The sequence below is a fragment of the Ornithorhynchus anatinus genome, chromosome 5, assembly GCF_004115215.2.
Source record: "Ornithorhynchus anatinus isolate Pmale09 chromosome 5, mOrnAna1.pri.v4, whole genome shotgun sequence".
NCBI classification, from domain to species: Eukaryota; Metazoa; Chordata; class Mammalia; order Monotremata; family Ornithorhynchidae; genus Ornithorhynchus; species Ornithorhynchus anatinus.
The window spans coordinates 93,464,285-93,486,338 of record NC_041732.1 but is presented as its reverse complement, the minus strand read 5'-3'; the positions used below and the strand labels follow the sequence as shown (position 1 = coordinate 93,486,338).

The 22,054-nt window shown below is 44.5% G+C and overlaps 1 protein-coding gene across 3 annotated transcripts in view; it reads right to left on the bottom strand.

Moving 5' to 3' along the window:
• Window positions 1-22,054, bottom strand: part of PIEZO2 (piezo type mechanosensitive ion channel component 2) — a 522,557-nt gene that overhangs the window by 257,433 nt on the left and 243,070 nt on the right. For all 3 annotated transcript variants that reach the window (XM_029065631.2, XM_029065630.2, XM_029065632.2), the window contains exon 4: window positions 17,628-17,670. In XM_029065631.2, the coding sequence (XP_028921464.1) occupies window positions 17,628-17,670 (43 nt within the window). The remainder of the gene's footprint in view (window positions 1-17,627; window positions 17,671-22,054) is intronic.

Sequence of the window (22,054 nt, the reverse complement as noted above, 5' to 3'; positions counted from 1 at the left end):
TACCACGGAATGATTGCTTGATTGGGACCAGGACAGACAATCTGGAGCAGGCCCTGATGCGAACCAGAGAGACCCTTCTTGAAGCCCTCCCCTGTAGGAGCCAGAAGTTGGTACAGTCCTCAATTCCACACACTGGGTTTCTGAAGGATGGACCCTCCTGCCATCTGTGCAAATCAGAATTCTTCTTCCCAACTTCTTCCCCACATGAATCCACTGGGAGTCTCAACATTGGAGGTTGAGTGGCAGGGAAAGAGAATCACCAAAGAGAAAGATGTTTCAAAGGATGATAAATTCCCATTGGGAGTGGAAGGGAAAACCCAGTAGGAACAGACTTTCATCCTCTTTGATGCTGTCAACAAGCAAGGGAAGTAAGACTTCACAGACAGCTTGTCACCAAAAGAGTTGCCAGATGCTGCCACGTCTGCTATGTGTCCTTGGGCAAGTCACTTTATTTCTCTGGGCCTGAGTTTCCTCATCTGCAAAATGGGGATTAAATACCAGTTCTCCCCTGCTCCTAGTCTGTGATCCCTTTGTGGGATAGGGACTCTGTCCAACCTGATTATCTCATATTTACCCCAGCTCCCAAGGTGAGCTATTTTCATATTCTCATAGGACTTCTTAAGAGGAGCTATTCTCACATTCTCAATTCTCATAGGAGCTCTCAGCTCCTCTGTCCATAGGACTAGTAAACATATTAGTAAATACTTATTAGGAGGGAGGGTACCAAATCCAGCGGGCAGGATGTTTCGCTAGGTCTTCGTTGGATTTTTTTTGTCTGTATGATGTTTTAGTGCTTTTTTCCACCTCTCCTTATGTGTCTGTTGCTAGTCCCTTCTCTCCCATTTTATTCTTAGACTGTGTGCCCTCCAAGGGCCAGGGACTGTTTCTAATTCCCACCCGGGGATTATCTGCCAATGGTCTGCACACAGCAAGTGCTTAACAAGTACTATTATCATTACTATAATTACTACTTCTGCTATTACTACTTGTTCAAGAGCTGTACTCGAGTGGGCAGATTAAAACCCAAATGACCACTAAATGAAACTCCAGTTTTCTATGTCCAAATGACCACTATCAGAATCTTGTTGTACCCTGAAGGTCCCGTGGCAAATGGGTTTTTCCTGGGTCATCTCCCAGGGGCCAGGTGTTAGGGTGAAATTATGTGATGTTCAAATCTCTCGTCAAACCTGATCAGTAAGAATAAAAGTCTCATTCAAATCTTGGAATCGGGAGTGGTGCCACTGAACCACCAGGCTTTGAAAGTAAATTATTTTCTGAATCCGGTTACTTGATTAAGCTACTAGTTTCTCATTCTGATCCTATTAAAAAGGGACTCGGGGAATGACTGGCCAGAGCTGGTTCAGGAATTTCAAGTTCGAGAGATCCCATCTTCAATAAATCAAAGAATCAACAGTTTCATCAAGGACAGCTTGGAATGACTGTTGTTGGTAGGGGGGTGAGGGGAAGGTGGGGGAAGGGATGTCTCATTTTCCAACCCCTCTCTTCTCCTTCCCCATAACCCAGGCCCTCATAACTCTCCCCCAAACAATTCCCACATACCTGGACAGGTGAGACTCAGATCTCTCAAACTCACTTCTCTCTTCCTCCTGTCCTGAACCTCAGGCAATTAAACTTCTTGGAACTACCATCTCACAGGACAGAAGCATGAGAGCAATGGAAGTAGCTGCAATACCCTCTGGGTGAAACCGGCAGCCCATTAAATTACCTCCAGTGACCACAAGACCATCTTTATGAAACGTAATCTTGGAGTTTAACCTGGTTCCTCCTTGCCCCTGTCCCTTTCCAGGCAGCAGTGAGGGAAGTCTCTACCTTGACTGTCTATTCTCATTTAAAGCTGCTCGGAAGCACCCTTTCAAACTCATTTTGGTATCTGGGCACCCCTTTGGAATCATCTTGTGCAAATGCACAGCTTCCAGATGAAGCCATATATGAGAGATCCCATCTTGAATAAATCAAAGAATCAAAGACTTTTTATTGAGCATTTACTGTGTGCAAAGCACTGCAGTAAGTGCTTAGGAGAGTACTGTGCCACAGAATTGGAAGACAGGATCCCTGTCCACAAGGGACTTACAATCTCTGAATAGGCAGAGAATAATAATGATAATGTGGGTATTTGTTAAGCGCTTATTATGTGCAGAGTACTGTTCTAAGCGCTGGGGGAGATACAGGGTAATCAGGTTGTCCCATGTGAGGCTCACAGTTAATCCCCATTTTACAGATGAGGTAACTGAGGCACAGAGAAGTGAAGTGACTTGCCCACAGTCACACAGCTGACAAGAGACAGAGCCGGGATTCAAACCCTTGGCCTCTGACTCCCAAGCCTGGGCTCTTTCCACTGAACCACGCTGCTTGGGCTGAGCATTCCTGTGTTCCTTGGATTGCCATGCAAATAATAATAACAATAATAATGATCGTATATGAAAAGTGCTTACTCTATGTCAAGGAATATTCTAAGAAGAAACAAGCTAATCAGGTTGGACACAGTCCCTGTCCCACAAGGGCTCACAGTCTTAATCCCCATTTTACAGATGAGGTAGCAGGCACAGAGAACTGAAGTGACGTGCCCTAAGTCACCCAGCAGACAAGTGGAAAAGCCAGGATTAGAACCCAGGTCCTTCTGAGTCCCAGGCCTGTGCTCTATCCACTAGACTAGGCTGCTTTCCCCAAACCACTGGTTGCTTTGCAAGGAAGCTAACTGAAGAAACTGCTGCTATCCATCATCATCACTATCAATGATATTTATTGAGCACTTACTGTGTGCAGAGCACTGTATTAAGCACTTGGGAGAGTACAATGCAACAGAGTTGGGAGACATGTTCCCTGCCCACAAAGAGTTTACGATCTAGAGGGAGAGCCAGATATGAATATATATAGTTGATCATGTATCATTTACAGATATGTACATAAGTGCTGTGGGGTTGAGGGTGGGGGAAATAGCAAATGCCCAAAAGGCACAGAGCCAAATGCATAGATGACACAGAAAAGATGGCTTAATCAGGGAAGGCCCCTTGGGGAACATGTGACCTTAATAAGGTTTGAAGGTGAGGAGAGGCATGCTGTGGCAAATATGGAGAGGGAGGGAGTTCCAGGCTAGGGGGTCGATGTGGAAAAGGAGTCGGGGTGAGATAGACGAGATTGGGGCACAATGAGTAAAAAATGGTGGTATTTGTTAGGCGCTTACTACGTGCAGAGCACTGTTCTAAGCGCTGGGGGATACAAGGTAATCAGGTTGTCCCACGTGAGTCTCACAGTTAATCCCCACTTTACAGATGAGGTAACTGAGGCACAGAGAAGTTAAGTGACTTGTCCACAGTCACACAGCTGACAAGTGGCAGAGCTGGGATTTGAACCCATGACCTCTGACCCAAGCCCTGGCTCTGGTATAGCAGAGTGTGGTGTCGAATGAGGAGAGACAGGAGGCAGATGTAGTAGTCAAGGCGGGATAGGATAAATGCTTGGATTGGTGTTGTAGCAGTTTTGATGGAGAGGAAAGGGTCGATTTTTAAAACTTTTTAACTATTTGTTAAGTGCTTGCTATGTGCCAGGAACTATACTAGGCATTGGGGTAGACACAAGCTAATCAGTTTGGACACAGTACCTGGACCAGATGGGGTTCACAGTCAATGCCCATTTTATCTATGAGATAACTGAGGCACAGAGAAGTTAAGTGACTTTCCCAAGGTCACACAGGAGACAGGTGGCAGAGTCAGGATTGGAACCCAGGTCTTTCTGTCTCATGTTCTTTCCATTAGGCCATGCTCCCTCTTTGATTTTATCAACACTGTGAAGATAGAATTGACATGATTTGGTGACATATTAAGATCTGGGGACATACTGAATATGTGGGTGAAATGAGACAGATGACTCGAGGACAACACCAAGATTATGGGTTTCTGAGATAGGGAGGATAATGGTATTGTCTACAGTGATGGGAAAGGCATGAGGAAGACAATGTGTGGGTGGGAAGATAAGGAGTTCCATTTTGGATATGTTTAGTTTGAGGTGTCCAGATAGAACCAACCTGAAGGCAGGAGGAAACGTGAGACTGCAGAGAATAAGAAAGGTCGGGGCTGGAGAAATAGATTTGAGAATCATCCACTCAGAGATGATATTTGAAGACACTGGAGTAAATGAGTTCTCCAACGGAGTGGGTTTAGATGGAGACTAGAAGGGGACTCAGAAGTGAGCCTTGAGGAATCCCCACTGTCAGAGGGTGGGAGGCAGAGGAAGAGCCTGCAAAAGAGACAGAATAATAATGCTGGTATTTGTTAAGCGCTTACTATGTGCCAGGCACTGTTCTAAGTGCTGGGGGAGATACAGGGTAATCAGGTTGTCCCACGTGAAGCTCACAGTTAATCCTCATTTTACAGATGAGGTAACTGAGGCAAAGAGAAGTTAAGTGACTTGCCCACAGTCACACAGCTGCCGAGTGGCAGAGCTGGGATTCAAACCCATGACCTCTAACTCCCAAGCCCGGGCTCTTTCCACTGAGCCAAGGAGAAGTCATAGAGACAGGAGGAGAATCAAGAGAGTACAGTGCCAATGAAGCCAAGGTTGGATAAAGTTTCAAGGGGAAGGGGATGGCCTACAGCGTCAAAAGCATCTGAGAGGTCAAGAAGGATTAGAATGAAGTAGATTTGGCGAGAGGGCCATTGGTTACCTTAGAGATGGCTGTTTCCCTCGAGTGAAGGAGCAGAAACCAGACTAGAGGGAATCAAGGAAAGATATGAAGTGGAAGTGGAGAACAGGGTGTGAAAAAAAAACGCTCTAAAGGTGTTTGGGAGGAATGGCAGGAGGGAGATGGGGAGATAACTGTAGGGAACCGCAAGGTCAAGAGAGGGTTTTTTTAGGATAAGGGGATATGTAAACATGTTTGAAAGCAGTGGAGAAAAAGCCATTGGAAAGCGAATGGTTGAAAATGGCAGTCGAGGAGTAAAAAAGGGACGGGACAAGTGTTTTAAAAGAGTATGAGGGGGTAGGGTCAGAAGTGCAGGTGGAGGAGGTATATTTTGAGAGGAGCCAAGCGATCTCTTCTTGAGGTACTGCAGGGAATATGGGGATAGTCAAAAAGAATGCTGGAGGAGGGGGGATTGGTAAGAGCAGATGAAATTTTAGGGAGATTGTACCTGATGGCTTCAATTTTGTTAATGATGGATATGGCCAGGTCATTTGGCAAAAGAGATGGAGGGGGCAGGGGGACAGGAGGTTTGAGGAGGGAGTTAAATGTCTGGAATAGTTGACTGGGGCAATGGGTATGGGAATGAATTAGGAAGGAGAAGCATTGTTGTCGGGCAGAGGAGAGTGCAGAATTGAAGCAGGTATTCATTCATTCATTCAATTGTATTTATTGAGAGCTGACTGTGTGCAAAGCATTATACTAAGCACTTGAGAGAGTACAATATAACAACAAGTAGACACACTCCCTGCCCACAGTGAGCTTACAGTCCAGAGGGGGAGACAGACATTAATATAAATAGATTACATTACAGTATTCACATAAGTGCTGTGGGGCTGGGAGGGGGATTGAATAAAGGGAGCAAGTCAGGGCGACACCTAAGGGAATGGGAGAAGAGGAAAGGAGGGCTTAATCAGCAAAGGCCTCTCGGAGGAGATACGCCTTCAATGAGGCTTTGAAGACGGGGGAGAGTGATTATCGGATTTGAGGAGGGAGGGCAATTCAGGCCAGAGGCAGGATGTGGGCATGGGGTTGGTGGTAAGGTAGATGAGACAGAGGCATGGTGAGAAGGTTAGTTATTAGAGGAGTGAAGCATTCAGGCTAGGTTGTAGTAGGAGAGTAGCCATGTGAGGTAGGAGGGGGGCAAGGTGATTGCTTTGAAGACAATGGTGAGGAGTTTTTGTTTGATGAGGGGGTGGATGGACAACCACTGGAGTTTCTTGAGGAGTGGGGAAACCTGTCCTGAACGTTTTAGTAGAAAAATGATCCAAGCAGCAGAGTAAGCCCATCAATGGGCAGGGATTGTCTCTTTCTGTTGTAGAATTGTACATTCCAAGCGCTTAGTACAGTGCGCTGCACATAGTAAGAGCTCAATAAATACTATTGAATGAAAAGTATGGACTGGAGTTGGGAGAGACAAGAGGCTGGGAGGTCAGCAAGGAGGCCGATGTGGTCATCAAGTAAGGATAGGATAAGTGATGAATTTAAGGTGGACAAGGTCAGACAGATGTCTGGATTTCCACCAACAGCATCCCACAGCTCAGCACAAGATCAGAGGGAGTGTACCTGCCTAGAGCCCCCAAACACTCTGCAATCTGGCCTGAGACAAAGGAGGAAAAAGAGGAAAGCAGACTTTTGTACTTCACAGATGCCCAGTTCAGTCCCTGTCAGCTCAAACCAGAGTCATGCTGGGGAGGTGGGGAAGTAAAGCGGGACTGTGGGAGCACCTCCTTCCCTCCTCCCCTCCCCCCAGAGCTGTACGTTCACCCTGTCTTCACAGTATATCTTCAGAGTATACCCCTAACAAGTACTGGGAACACTTCCACAATCATCCAGGACTAGGAAGGTAGTGTAACACCCTTCCTGGCTTGATGTGGAGATAGACTCGAGACTGTCCATTTTTCTCCTTCCCACGCCCAGACTTTTGCTCAACTAACAACAATGAAATGTTACTGGGCCCAGTGTTTATTTCCCAAATTATGGGTGGGAGATCTTTGCTTGCAGAATATTTTACAGTGGGGTGAAAGGAGAGGCCACCCAGAAGGCAGCAACTTCTCCTTTTACCTCCTTGTTGATAAGCAGGAGACTATTCATGTCCCAAAGAATGTCTTCCAGATGGAGAGATTAACCATGGAAAGGTTAGGTAAGAAGGGGAGAAAAACATGCTAAGACCTCTTCCAGAATATGTCTAGAGCATGGAGGCTGTGATTAAAAACGAACCTCCACCACCAACCATCCATCCATCCAGCCCAGCTGCAGCAGGCTTTGAGGCCACCCCCTACACCCCCAGTCGCTGGATGGCTGGCATGTTGAAATGTATCATTACAAGCAGGGAATGGCGATAGAGGCTCAGCACTTCTGATTAACACCAGAGCTTCCTGAACAAACACACCGGCTTCCATAAACCTAGCCCAGGCACAGAGTTTAAAAATTGGTCTCTGAGTCCACGGAAGGGGAAAAAAAAGTGCAGCTGTTCCCTTGACTGTGACTTCAGCCTTTTGGCCAGACTGTGTTGCCGTCTTCTCGGAGGGCGAGGGCCCCCGGGCCCGGCCGTCCGTCTACTTCTGCCTTTGCGTTATACGTCACCTGAATGTCTTTATTTTAATCCCCTCCAACCTCCTGCACTGTGGCTTCAACTGAGTCAGCTGTTATCTGAGGCGGGAAATGCCAGCAGCAAGCAAAATAATGGCAGACTTCAAAGAAGGATGTGGTCATGAAAGAATCAATAGCCCTATTGTTGCCCTAAAAAAAACCTGCATAGCTTCATTTCGGATCCAATTGTAACTCCCTTTATGAGAAAGGGAGGCTTTGACTTATGAAAACAGTTCAGCCAATTCTAACCGAACCCCTGACACCATTAGTCATTCCCGCTCTAACTGCATTTCCACCCCAGATGATGAGTATGTGTTTTTAGATTTTCTATGCAGTCGCTATCAGTCAAAACACCTTTAGCTCAATTCTTTCAGGAACTGAAGTTACTGTCTGGAAGTAACTCTCTGGGCATTTCGGGAGGAGCAGTAATTCACTAGAATAGGCAAAAATTATTTGCTGTAATGTTGCCTATAGTGTGAGTACATAATGCACGTACTTCTTCCCCACTGCTTTCAAACATACTCATATCTCTCCCATCTTAAAAAAATAACCTCCCTTGACCCAGGGCTCCTCCTAGATATGGCCTCATCTCCCTCCTACCATTGCTCTCCAAACTCCTTGAGCAAATTGTCTACCCTCTCGTCTCCAGTTCCTCTCCTCCAATTCCCTCCTTGCCCCCTCCGATCTGGCTTCTGCCTCTTTCACTCCACCAAAATTGCCCTCTCAAAGGTCACCAATGTTCTCCTTCTTTCCCAATCCAATGGCCACTACTCCATCCTAACCCTTCTCAACTTCTCAGTTGCCTTTGGCACTGGTGACTGACCCTTCCTCTTGCTTTCAGGACATCTCTAGCTGGGGGTCTGCCAACACTTCAAACTAATCATGTCCAAAATAGAATTCCCCACCTTCCCACCCACACCCTGTTCTCCCTCCGCCTTTCCCATCACTGTAGACAGTACCATCATCCGTCGTGTATCACAGGTCTGTAACCATGGCATTGACCTCGACTCATCTATCTCATTCAATTCACATCATTCGATCTCATTCGATCCAATTCTGTCACTAAATCCTGACGATCTTCACAACATCATTAAAATCCATGCTTTCTTCTCCATCCAAGCTATCACACTGACACAAGCACTTATCCTATTCCATCTTGACTGCTGCATCTGCCTCCTCACTGACCTGCCTGTCTTCTGTCTCTCTCCACTTCAGTCCCTACTTCACTCTGCTGGCCACATGATTTTTTGACAAAACCATTCAGTCCCTCCTCAGGAACTAACAGTGGTTAGCCATCCACTTCCACATCAAACAGAAACTCTGTACCGTAGGCTTTGAAACACTCCATCACCTTGTTTCCTCCTTCTTTATCCTCCCGGATTTCCCATGACAATCCAGACTGCATACCTCACTCCTCTAATGCCAACCTACTCATTGTACTCATTGCACGGAAGCAGCGTGGCTCAGTGGAAAGAGCCTGGGCTTCGGAGTCAGAGGCCATGGATTCGACTCCCGGCTCTGCCACTTGTCAGCTGTGTGACTGTGGGCGAGTCACTTCACTTCTCTGTGCCTCAGTTACCTCATCTGTAAAATGAAGATTAACTGTCAGCCTCATGTGGGACAACCTGATTACCCTGTATCTACCCCAGCGCTTAGAACAGTGCTCTGCACATAGTAAGTGCTTAACAAATACCAATATTATTATTACTTCTATCTCATCTATTTCACAGACAACCCCTCGCCCACATCCTGCCTTTGGCCTTGATGTCCCTCCTTCTTCATAACCAACAGATGTTCACTCTCCTTACCTTCAAAGTCTCATTAAAAGCACATCTCCTCCAAGAGGCCTTCCATTCATTCATTAAATTGTATTTATTGAGCGTTTACTGCACGCAGAGCACTGTACTAAGCATTTGGGAAGTACAATTCAGCAACAGATAGGGACAATCCCTACCCAACAACGGGCTCACAGTCTAGAAGCGGGAGACAGACAACAAAACAATTGGACAGGCATCACTACCATCAAAATAAAGAGAACCATAGATAAATGCACATCATTAATAAAATAGAGCAATAAATATGTACCAATATATACAAGTGCTGTGGGGGGGGGGGGGGGTAGAGCAGAGGGAAGGAGGAGGGGCAATGGAGAGGGGAGGAGGAGCAAAAGGAAAGGGAGACCTGAGTCTGGGAAGGCCTCCTGGAGGAGGTGAGCTCTCAGTAGGACTTTGAAGAGGGGAAGAGATTAGTTTGGCAGACGTGAGGGGAAAGGTCATTCCAGGTCAGAGGTAGGATGTGGGCCAGGGGTCAATGGTGGAACAGGTGGGAATGAGGCACAGAGAGGAGGTTAACAGCAGAGGAGCAGATTGTGTGGGCTCAGCTGTAGGAGGAGAGAAAGGAGGGTGAGGTAAAAGGGGGCAAGGTGATGGAGAGCTTTGAAGCCAATAATGAGGACTTTCTGCTTCATGGCAAGGTTGAAAGGCAACCACTGGAGATTTTTGAGGAGGGGAGTGACATGTCCAGAGCGTTTCTGCAGAAAGATAATTCGGACAGCGGAGTGAAGTACAGACTGAAGTGGGGAGAGACAGGAGGATGGGAGATCAGAAAGGAGACTGATGCAGTAGTCCAGTCGGGATATTTCCCTGACTTCCCTAAGTCTTCATTTCCTCTTCCCCCACTCCTTTGTGTGTCACCCTACCACTATGATTTGCATCCTTTATTCACTCCTCCCTCAGCTCCACAACACTTTCATATATATCTGTAATTTTATATATTTATTTACATCAATATCTATCTCTCCCTCTTGACTGAAAACTCACTGTGGGTGGGGAATGTGTGTACCCACTCTGTTACATGTACTATCCCAAGTGTTTAGTTCAGTGCTCTGGAAACAGGGAGTGCACAATAAATATGATTGATTGATAGCTGCCACTGCATAGGGCAACACTTTAGTGATCTAAAAGAGTTAATGCTTCTCTAGAAGTAATTACCATAGTACCTGGGGGTGATTAAGCTCTGAGATAATTGAGCTCAGAGTGTATGTACCTTCATATGGACAAACCAGCAAAAGGCAATTCATGCTAAAAGTGTGGATAGTTAGAAATGCAAAGAGGATAGATTTGAAAACAGGCTGATTTCTTCCAAAAATGCAATTCTAGAACTAGCGAAGCCACTGATGGAGGAAAGCTTGATACAGTGGGTGAAGATGATCTAAAAATAAGTAGCTCAAGCAGCAGAGAGAAGCCACTAACTGACTTCCAGATTCCATCCAATTCTCTGACTCTCATCACCAACACCCTGATTGCGTCACATCAAGCTTCCATCTCTGAACCAGCAAATGGCCAAAAGCCGAGAACTATCTTACTCAGGAACCCAAGCTAGACTCGTCATTCCTCTCAAGCTCCCCTACTCGCTGCCATCGTTCTGGCCTCTCCCTCCTCCGATCCTTTGCTCCACACCCTTCCTCCCACCTAGAACTCGATTAGACTGTGAGCCCGTCAATGGGCAGGGATGGTCTCTATCTGTTGCCGAATTGTACATTCCAAGCGCTTAGTACAGTGCTCTGCACATAGTAAGCGCTCAAAAAATACTATTGAATGAATGAATGAATGAACTTCTTTCCTCCCTGACATTGTTCTGAGGAAAAACATTAGAAGAATATAAGGGTGCCTGAGTGCTAAGGTTATGGATTTGCTTCTCTGCAAACTTAGTTATTCTGGCTAGAAGGACTTGGTGGAATGAGCAGATAAATAACAAAGAAAAAAATAAAAACCCAAAAAACCTTCACAAGATGTGAATCTTCCCAGTGTTAAAAATTGGATCTAAGGCCAAAATAAACCAGTTTGTTGCTGAATTTTAGGAAGCTGTAATTCACTTTAATGGTCCCTACATTTGCTGCAACTAACTGATGATGAGTAAAATGGCGTTATTACTCTAGCCTTGGTTAGCAGGAGTTGGCCTTGGGCTACCTGCTAGGCTGGCTGTACTCCACAGAAGAGACTGGGCAGAGAAGATAATTCTGTGGTCTTCAGGGGCCTCCTTGTTTTGCCCTCAAGAAGTGGCTCCTCACCCTTTAAAACATTTGTGACCCTGAGGAAAGTCCCACCCATTCTACTGCTCTAATGCTAACTTTCTCACTGTATCTCGATCTCATCTATCTTACTGCTGACCTCTCACCCATGTTCTGCAATGCCCTCTCTCCTCAAATCTGACCATTACTCTCCCCGACTTCAAAGCTTTATTGAAGGCACATCTCCAAAAGGCCTTCCCTAAGTCCTCTTTTCCTTTTATTCAACTCCTTTCTTCATCACCCTGATTTGCTCCCTTTATTCATAGAGAAGCAGCGGGGCTCAGTGGAAAGAGCACAGGCTGGGGAGTCAGAAGTCCTGGGTTCAAATCCTGGCTCCGCCGCTTGTCAGCTGTGTGACTTTGGGCAAGTCACTTAACTTCTCTGTGCCTCAGTTACCTCATCTGTAAAATGGGCATTAAGACTGAGAGCCCCACGTGGGACAACCTGATCACCTTGTATCCTCCCCAGCACTTAGAACCGTGCTTTGCACAGACTAAGTGCCTAGCAAATATCATTACTATTATCATCCCCTGGCCCAGTCCCACAACACTTATGTATATATCTGTAATTTATTTACTTATATTAATGGCTGTCTCCCTCTATAGACCATAAGCCCACTGAGGACAGGGAATCTGTTCTATTGTTACACTGCACTCTCCCAAGAGTTTAGTACTGTGTTCTGCATACAGTAAGTCCTCAACAAATATGATCGACTGAGTGACATGTACCCACTAGGGAGACCCAGAGACTACCAGCAAGCCTGGAGGTGGCAGAGAAAAGCTGCCTGGAAACAGAAGTCCAACCTTAAAAATGATGCTTCTATCTTTCTTATTTTCTTGTTTATCTCTCCCACTAGATTGTTAGCTCTTTAAGAGCTAGGTTATATCTACTAATTCCAGTGAAATCTCCTAAATGCTCAGTGAATACTGTTAATTAGAATGGTGCTGATTGTCCTGGAGAGCAAGAGAATGACACCACTAGGAAGCTTTCCTATGCAAATTGGTTGGAATTTGCCTTCACAAACGAAAAGCACAGCCAAGCAGAACCCCATAAACACTTTGCCAAGAATGGAAGGTCTCAACTCTCTCTCCTTTGTTTTCCCTCTTTGGCTCCCAATTGTGTTACCCAACTCCTTGAAGCCATTCTCTACTTTCCTTCCACCCTTAATAATATCAATAGTAACAATAATAATAACAATTTTAGTATTTGTTAAGCACTGTCTATGTTCCAAGCACTGTACTAATTGCTGGGGTAGATACAAGATAATCAGGTCCCACATGGTGTTCACAGTATAAGTAGGACAGGGACTGAATCCCCATTTTGCAGATGTCGGAACTGAGGTACAAAGAAGTTAAGTGACTTGCCCAACGTCACAGAGCAGACAAGTGGCAGGCCAGAATTGGAAGCAAGGTCCTCTAACTCCCAGTCCCATGCTATTTCCACTAGGCCATACTGCTGCTTTGTGAAGCTCACAGTCCCTGCCTTCCCAGATCCTTCTACAAATTCTCATCTCTCTTGGACCTTTTCAATTTCATCCCCCAGAAACCATCTTCTCTGTCGTCTTGGTCCTAAAGAGAGACCCATTTCTGAGAGATCCCAGCTCCCCTTCCTCCACCTGTTTCCCCCTCCTCCTCCCTTCTCACTCTTGGTTCTTTTCCTCGATCTTCAAGCTCCTTGGAGCCTTGTTTCCTCACCCTCCTGGGCCCTGAGCCCCTAATCTCTCTGTTTCTCCAACACTTCTGGTCCTTTCTCTGTTATGCTCATACGATGCGGGCTCTGGCTTCAGCTCAGAATTGCTCAGCTTGCAGGAGTGCTTCCTTCTCTCCCCCTCCACCTTGCCCCCTAACTTTCACTGTGGCCACATGCTCTGAGCTCCTGTTCCACAAAATAACCTATTTTGAGGGATAAATGCTATAATAAGAGATGTGGCCAAATAGGACTAAGATTATGCTACAATATTTACTTGGGTTCTAACCCAGGCCCAGAGGCCAACATCATCTTAATCAATATAATAAGTAAAGTTCCAGTAAGATGTCAAGGCTAGCCGCAGGACATAGGCAGCTCTTAAAATAAGGGAAGTCATTTAAGCTTATCACGCTTTTTTGGCACCACATCTCCAATTAACATTCCTAGACCAAACCCAAAATTCTAACCTGGGGAAGGGCATTCCAGCATCCCCAAAGCCTGCTGGTTATTGACTGTAGTGATACTGTCTTACACTGGCTGATGTTCCACAGATGTGGGTCACTTGTTTTACCCAGAGGAGCTGGTGCAAAGAGAAGCTTTAAGCCAAGAGTGACATCGAATAAATCTGTCACTCATTGCTCAAAAGATGAAAGAGTTCAGCCTAAAGACCAATTTTATGGCAATAAAGAAATGGTCCAGGGGCATTCTATGTTCTTTTGCTGCCCTGAGTTTGCTTTAGACTCCCGTGAAAAGCAAGATGATTAAATTAGCAGTGAGAACAAATCAGGGCCTGTTGAGAAACTACCAGACAGGATGAGGTTTTTGTTTTCCACATGAAAGAAAGGTAGCCATTTTCTAAATGTTACCCTGTCACATCACAGCAAGCAACATATTCTGGGACTTGAGCCACTCTGTGAATCTCCATCCTTTTGAAGAGAATTGCAGTTCCAGCAGATTTTTAAGCGGTGTGCTAGAAGGATAAGTGCAGCCTTTCCTGTTCCACTACAAGATGAGCAAAGATTTCCTGTAAAAAAGATTTGCTTATAGAGAAAGAGTAAAAGAACAATCCTGATCAACTGACTGATTGAGAGTGAGAAGCAGCATGGCCAAGAGGATAGAGCACAGGCCTGGGAGCCAGAAGGACCTAGGTTCTATTCCTGGCTCCACCACTTGTCTGTTGTGTGAAGATGAGCAAGTTAGTTTATTCATTCATTCATTTGTATTTATTGAGCACTTAACTGTGTGCAAAGCACTGTACTAAGTACTTGGGGGAGTACAATACAAAAACAAATAGGCACATTCCCTGCCCATAATGAGCACTCAGTCTAGGGTTGGGGACTCAACTTCTCAGCATCTCAGTAACCTCATTTGTAAAATGGGGATTAATAACATAACTCCCATATGGGGCAGGGACTGTGTCCAACTTGCTTATCTTGTATCTACCCTGGCACTTAGTACAGTAGCTGGCAAATAGTAAGCATTTGACAAAGACCATGAGAAAAAATTGATAGGCTCCAAACTTAGTGTTTTGAAATGTATTTTTAAATTGATATCTTCAGCAACAACTGTTCCTTATCCCTAAAGTCTTCCTATGGAGTCATAAAGTTTTATTCTGTTTAAGAGAGGTCATTCCAGAAACATGAGTCCTTCCCAAAGAATTCCAGGCAACATTTCTCAGTTATCTGAAGTCCAGGGATGGCATGGTCAATTTTATTTCTCTCAGGTGCCATCAGGGGTCTAGGATGATGATAACAACAATGATTATCATTATAATTATTACTATTATTATTGAATTTAAGTACCTACTATGTGTCAAGCACTGTTCTAAATACTGGGGTAGATCAACCAACCAATTATACTGATTAAAAACTTACTCTATGGAGAGCACTGTACTAGGCGATTGGGAAAGTACCACAGAGGTGGTAGACATGTTCCCTGTCCAAAAGGAACTGATAATCTAAAGAAGGAGGAAGACATGAAAATAAATTATGGATATGTACCCAAGTGCTATGGAGCTGAAGGTGGGGTGAATAAAGGCACAAATCCAATTGCAAGGGTGGCTCAGAGGGAAGAGGAAATGGGGGACATGAAGGTTCAGTCAGGGATGGCCTCTTGAAGAAGATATGATTTTAATAAGGCTTTGAACATGGGGAGATGGGTGGTCTGTCAGATATGAGGAGGAGGGAGTTCCAGGTCAGAGGAAGGATGTAGGTGAGGCATCAGCCACGAGATTGATCAGACTGAGCTACAGTGAGTAGGTTGGTGTTAGAGGAGTGAAGCATTCATTCAATAGTATTTATTGAGCGCTTACTATGTGCAGAGGACTGTACTAAGCTCTTGGAATGTACAAATCGGTAGCAGATTCAGTCCCTGCCCTTTGACGGGCTTACAGTCTAATCAGGGGAGACAGGCAGACAAAAACAAGAGCAATAAATAGAATCAAGCATTACTAAAGTTGATACAGAATAGCATTACTAACTGGAATATTTATAGATTATAGATTTAATAGAATAGCATTACTAAAGTTGATACAGAATTCAGCCACTAGAAATCACTTTGAATCTTTAAGTCGATGAAACTGATCATGCTTTAATATCCTCACCACACTCTAAAGGATTTAATAGACACTAAAAATACTGTAAGAAAAACTCTGAAGAGTTGATCATTTAAAAACTATGAATCTTGAAACCATAGCATGCCACTTCAGAGCTGTCAACTACATCATTTATTGTATGCAAAAGAGTGGCAATTTTTTGCAAACACAATCTGAGATATTTCTAAAGAAGAGAAAGCACTGATTATTATAAAAAATAACAACGTACGGAGCATCTCATGTGTACAGAGCAACCTTGACTCTCCTCCCGAAGCATGCAGGCTGGGTTGTGGTATGAAATCAGGGTGGTAAGATAGGAGGGGGCATGGTGAGTGTTTTAAAGTCAATGATAAGGAGTTTCTATTTGTTGTGGAGGTGGATGGGGAAACACTGGTGGTTCTTGAGAAGTGAGGAAACATGGACTGAATGACTTTTTAGAAAAATAATCCAGAGAGTAGAGTTAAGGGTTGGAGTGGGGAGAGACAGGAGGCAGGGAGATCAGCGAGGAGGTTGATGCAGCAGTCAAGGTGATACATGATAGTAGTTTGAATGTAGAGGAAAGGGCAGATTTTAGTGATTTTGTGAAAGAAGGGCCAACATGATTTGGTGACAGATTGTATGTGTGGGCTGAATGAGAGAGATGAATCAAAGATAATGCCAAGGTAATGGACTTGGGATACAGGGAGGATGGTGATGCTGTCTACAGTGAAGGGAGTGAAGGCCAGGGAATGTGTCTCATTGTTAGATTGTATTCTCCCAGGTGCTCAGTATAGTGTTCTATACACAGTTAAGTGCTCAATAAATATGATTGAATGAATGAATAAATGAAGGGAGGACAGGGTTTGGGTGGGAAGATGAGGATTTATTTTTTAGATGTATTAAGTTTGAAGTGTTGACAGGTCATTCAAGTAGAGATGTCCTGAAGGCAAGAGGAAATATGAGACTGCAGAGAAGAGGAAAGATCAGGGATGGAGATTTAGATTTGGGAATTATCAAGTAAATCAGGTCAGACAAAGTCCCTATCCCATATGGGGTTCTCAGTCTAAGTAGAACTTAGGAGAGCAGGTATTGAAATCTAATTTTACAACTGAGGAAACTGAGGCACAGAGAAGTTTAATGATTTGCCCAAGGTTACACAGCAGGCAAGATAGTCTGTAACCAGGTGGATGGGATTAGTTAGTTGGGTCCAACACCTTGGGAACACACCCAGAAGCAAGCAAAGGAGAAAGGACTGAAGATGTCTGCTGATCTGTGCCTGCTCATTCAGACTACCGAGAAGAACTCCAAAGAGAGACAGTGGGCTCACAATTCTTGCATTTGCTCTCCTGCTAAAGTACAGTGGTGGCAGGCAAGGAGGTAGTGAGGAGCCTGATGCAGTTACTAATGAAGCCAGAATATGACAAGCTCCTGGACCAGTGGTAGACATTTGAATGGAAAGGAAGAGGTGGATTCTGGAAATGCTGTGGCGATACGCCAATATGATTTAGCAAGAGACTGCATAAGAAGGCTGTGAGAGTTGGAGGAGACAAGTTTAATGGTCAAAAGATGCAGTCTAGAGAGAAAAGGGGAAGATGGTAGGGTTGTCTACTGTGCTAGGAGAGTTAGGTGGAAGAGTCAATTTGGGAGGAAAGATGAGGAGTTCAGTCTTGGACATAGGGAGTTTGAGATGGCCACAGGCTATCCATTTAGATGTTCTGTAGCAGAAACTCTTCACCAGATTTAAAGCTCTCAATTAGCTCTCTCTCCCTTACGTATCCTCACTCTTTCCCCACTACCCAGACTGCACACTTTGCTTCTCTAATACCAGCCTACTCACCATGCCTCCCACTTTCATCCTCTTTCTCCTAACCTCCCACCCTCCCCGAACTCCCTCCCCCTACATATCTGACAGAACAGCACTCTCTCCATTTTCCATTTGTCCATTAAATCTGACAACATCTCTTCCTTTGAAGTTCTCAGAACTTCAGAGTCATCCAAAAGTTGCTGCTTACCTTTCGAAGCCAAGCTGCCGAAATGTCTTCTCCCATGTTGAACCTACGAGAAAAGAAAGAAGCATTTAACTCATACCTCTGTAACTCCAAGGGTTTTATCTCTCACTTCCCAACTCTGTTGGACCCATCATTTGATTTCAAAAGGGATAACTTTTGGTGTTCCTCAGAAGTGCAAACAGTAATGCAGAAACCTGTTAAAATACACAATCAAGTAAGACGACACCCTCTGGGGTACAGTTCTCCTTATCCTGCTTTTCCCTACTGTGAGGTGGTTGGCCACCACCACAATCATCTAGAAATCCAACTGTGGGCTACTCGGTGCAATATGAGCTACAATTTACTGTCCAAGTTGCTGAGCCAGCACGGTGAATGGCGGCCCTCCTTAAATTTAAACTTTTCATTAAATTTAACTGGAACTATTCATTCATTGCCAACACCGGTTTAAAATGAGTTAGAATCCTTACAAGTGCCAACTTCTGTTCTCTACTCCTGAGAACTGAGAAGTAGATCCTTAACAGTCTATCACTTGGGAAGTGATGACTGCAACCCCGCTATTCCTAAGGAAGAGCATCCAGTGGTAAGGACAATCCGGGCAGTTGCTGGCGGATCCATTCCTCTGGGGGCCTCCTAGTTCTTTCTGCAGAAATGTCGGACTGGTATGGTACCAAGTCAGCCCTTGGACCACCAGTGGTTCTGGACTTCAGTCTGGGCTTCCCTCTAGACTGTAAGCTCATGTGGACAGGGAACGTGTCTGGTATACTGTTGTATTGTACTCTCCCAAACACTTAACACAGTACTCTATGCATAGTTATTCCTAAATAAATATGATCGTCTGACTGCCCGACTCAGGAGAGTTAGACGTGGAGAGGGAGGGAAGAAGGTGAGGAATTACACAGCAATGAGCAGGTCTGCTCCTTAATTTCTCTCTTCCTATTTTCCCTGCTCCTTCCTCTGAATTGAGGCTGAAAATGACAACTCCGACAGTTACTTTAACTGTGACTAACAACAGATAGTTACAAATACCATAAGTATTAATGTCTGTCTCCCCCTCTATACTGTATGGTTGTCATCGGCAGCAAATATCTCTGTTAATTCTGTTGTGTTACGCTCTCCCAAGCACTTAGTACAGTGCTCTGTGTATGTTAAGCATTCAGTAAATACTATTGATTGATTACAGTTGATTGAACTGTGTTCCAGGTGATTCACCCTGAAAACATGTTGCTTCGGAAACTGGCCCTGACAGTAGCAGTTTCAGGAAATGGGAATTAGTGAGGAGGGGTAATGGGGGATAGGTACACTGTCCTGAAATCCTGCAGTTTCTGTGCATAGGTAAAACTGTATCTCGAAGATTTTTCCCTGTGAAGCCTTGAGCCTAAAGAAAATCCAAGGAGGGAAATGAGCAGTTTTACCAAGACCTCATGAAAAGCCACAAATGTTACATTCTCCCTAAAACTGAAAATTCGAGAGGAATAAGGGATACAGGTCCCTCCTCCCCTGTGCTGAGTTGCTGTGGCCACAAAATGGCTTCCACCCAATATTAATGAGCAGTGATTCTGTGAATTCTTGAAATTCCCCCAAATGTATCCACGGGAGCCAAGGTTCAGAAATTGGCTCTATCTTTTCAAGACTGGGAAATGTCCAATAACATCAAGATGTGCAGAAGTCTGATGAGGTCTCTTCACCCACCTCCTGTCTGTCTAGCTTCCTGAAGTCGCACACTCCGATTCTGCCCACACAACCAGTCATAACTCAGTTCAAAAGAGGCAAAGGCAGGACCTGTCATCAGCCTTTGATTTATTTCTAAAATTTGTGAAGAGCATGAAGGATGCAAATTTGGACAGAACCTACCAAAATTTAAACAGAACCTACCATTGTAAACCCTCGGCCCTGAAAGGTTTTGCATGCAGTCTGAAAAGTAGATAGTGTCATCTCTTTTGAGACCTAGGCTCCTCTCAAAAAAAGAATGGGTAACTAGAATATACATAATTGGATTCATTTAGATAAAATAATGTTTTCCAAGTCTACTGCTCTTGTTCGCTTGGGAATTATCTTCCACTCACCTCTCTCATTCTAACCACGTATTCGATCAAATCCTTTTGGCTCCACCTTTGCAACATTGCTAAAATTGACCTTTTTTTCTCTACCCAAACTGGTATTAGGCTTATCCACCCACTTAACCAGCATTGGCTACCGCTTCAGCCTCCTTGCTGACCTCCCTGCCTCCTGTCTAGTCCCGATCTAGTCCAAGCGTTATTCTTGGGCCAAAATTATTTCTCAAAAAAAGTTCAGTTCAAGTTTCCCCACTCCTCAAGAACCTCCAGTGGTTGCCCATTTACCTCCAAATGAAATGAAAACTATTTACCATTTGGCTTCAATCATTTTGCCTTCTGCCACATCTCACCTCGGGATGTATGTCCAATCCAGCATACTCACTTGACTCCTCGAACACTGACCTTCTCCTTGACTTTGATCTCATCTATCTCGCCACCAGTCCCTTGTCCTTGTTCAGCTAGAACTCCCTCCCCCTTCATATCTGACAGATCACAACTCTCCCCACCTTCAAGGCCTTGTTAAGACCACCTCTCCTTCAAGGGGTCTTTCCTGACTAAGCCCTTATTTCCTCTACTCCCTCTCCTTTCTGCATCACTCTTGCACTTGGATGTGTACTAAGCAAGCCCCACAGCACTTATGTACACACTCATAATTTATTTTAATATCTGTCTCCCCCTCTAGACTGTAAGCTCCTTGTGGGTAGGGAACAGATCTACCAACTCTGTTATATTCAGCTCTCCCAGGCGCTTAGTACAGTGTTCAGAACACAGTAAGCACTCAATAAATACGATTGATTGATTGCTAGTGCTAATAGAGTAATAGAGTAGTGGCTCTTTTTCTGCAAAGATAGCCTAAAAGCCATTCATTCATTCATTCGTATTTATTGAGCACTTACTATGTGCAAAACACTGTACTAAGCACTTGGAATGTACAATTTGGTAACAGATAGGGACAATCCCTGCCCAACAATGGGCTAACTGTCTAAGCCGAGACTAGCTGATAAAATTCCCTTACCTCACACTTCTGATCATTCTTTTGTCACACAAACATGAAGAGAAAGGAGAGGAAACATCAAAAGTTGTATTAACCCCTAGAAAGAGGCCAAATTTGAAAGGGGAAAGTATAGATTTTCATATTTGAGGTTGTGAAAAATCATAGCTAAAAGGAATGTATACTTTAAAACTTTTAACAGACATTTCCAGGTGAAATCCACAGAGCTGCTTGCAGGTGTCTCCCAGGATGGCTAAGATTTTAAGAACATGACCCATGATGGTTCCTATTCAGTATTCTGACTTCAGTATTCTGAGGCACTGTGGCCTAGGGGAGGAGAGCACGAACCTGGGAGTCAGAGGACCTGGGTCTAATCTCAACTCTGCCACTGGTTTGCTGTGTGACCTTGGGCAAGTCATTTTACTTCTCTGTGCCTCAGTTTCCTCATCTGTAAAAGGAGATTAAATCCTACTCCCTCCTACTAAGACTGTGAGGCCCATGTGGGTCATGAAATGCATCTTTTATCTACCCCAGATTTAAGAACAATGTTTGACATAGAGTAAGTGCTTAATAAGTACCACAGTCATTATTATTACAACCAGTGACAGCAGGATCTTGTGTGTTGGATGGCCTTGTGGATGCCCAACAATAGATGGACCACCTAGCATGACTAACTTTTTGTAATCCATTACAGACCATTTGTCCATGCATTTAACTAATCCTTGAAGCTACTGATATTTTGGGACTGAGTAATGTCTTATAATAAATCGCTATGTGAAAAAGTTTCTTTTTTTCTATTTTGAATAGTCACCTTCAAGGTTCAAAGGGTGTCCCACTACCTTGGTACTCTGGAGTCGAGTGCATTATAAGTCTGTGTTTATGCTCTTCTTGGATCTGAGAACTTCAATTATTCTCCCTTTCAGCCTGAGTCTTTCCAATCTGGAATACTAATCTCTTTTCTACAGTCATTCATAAATTGCTCCATCCCCCTAATTATCCTGGCTGCCCTCTCTGTGTCTTTTCCAGCTCTATCATGACCCTCAAGGCTAGCCACAAGGACAGCCCCCTAAGAAATAATAGTAACTATGGTATTTGTTAAGCGATTACTATATGCCAAGCATTGCTCTAAGAGCTGGGGTAGATACAAGGTAATCAGATTGTCCCACGTGGGGCTCACAATCTTAATTCCCAATTTACAGATGAGACAACTGAGGCACAGAGACATGAAGTGGCTTGCCCAAGGACACACAGCAGACAGGTGGCAGAGCCGGTTTTAGAACCCTCATCCTCTGACTCCCAAGCCTGTGTTCTTTCCACTAAGCCACACTGCTTCTCTAAGTATTGAAGTACTCTCTCCACACCACTTACATACTGATCTTCAAATT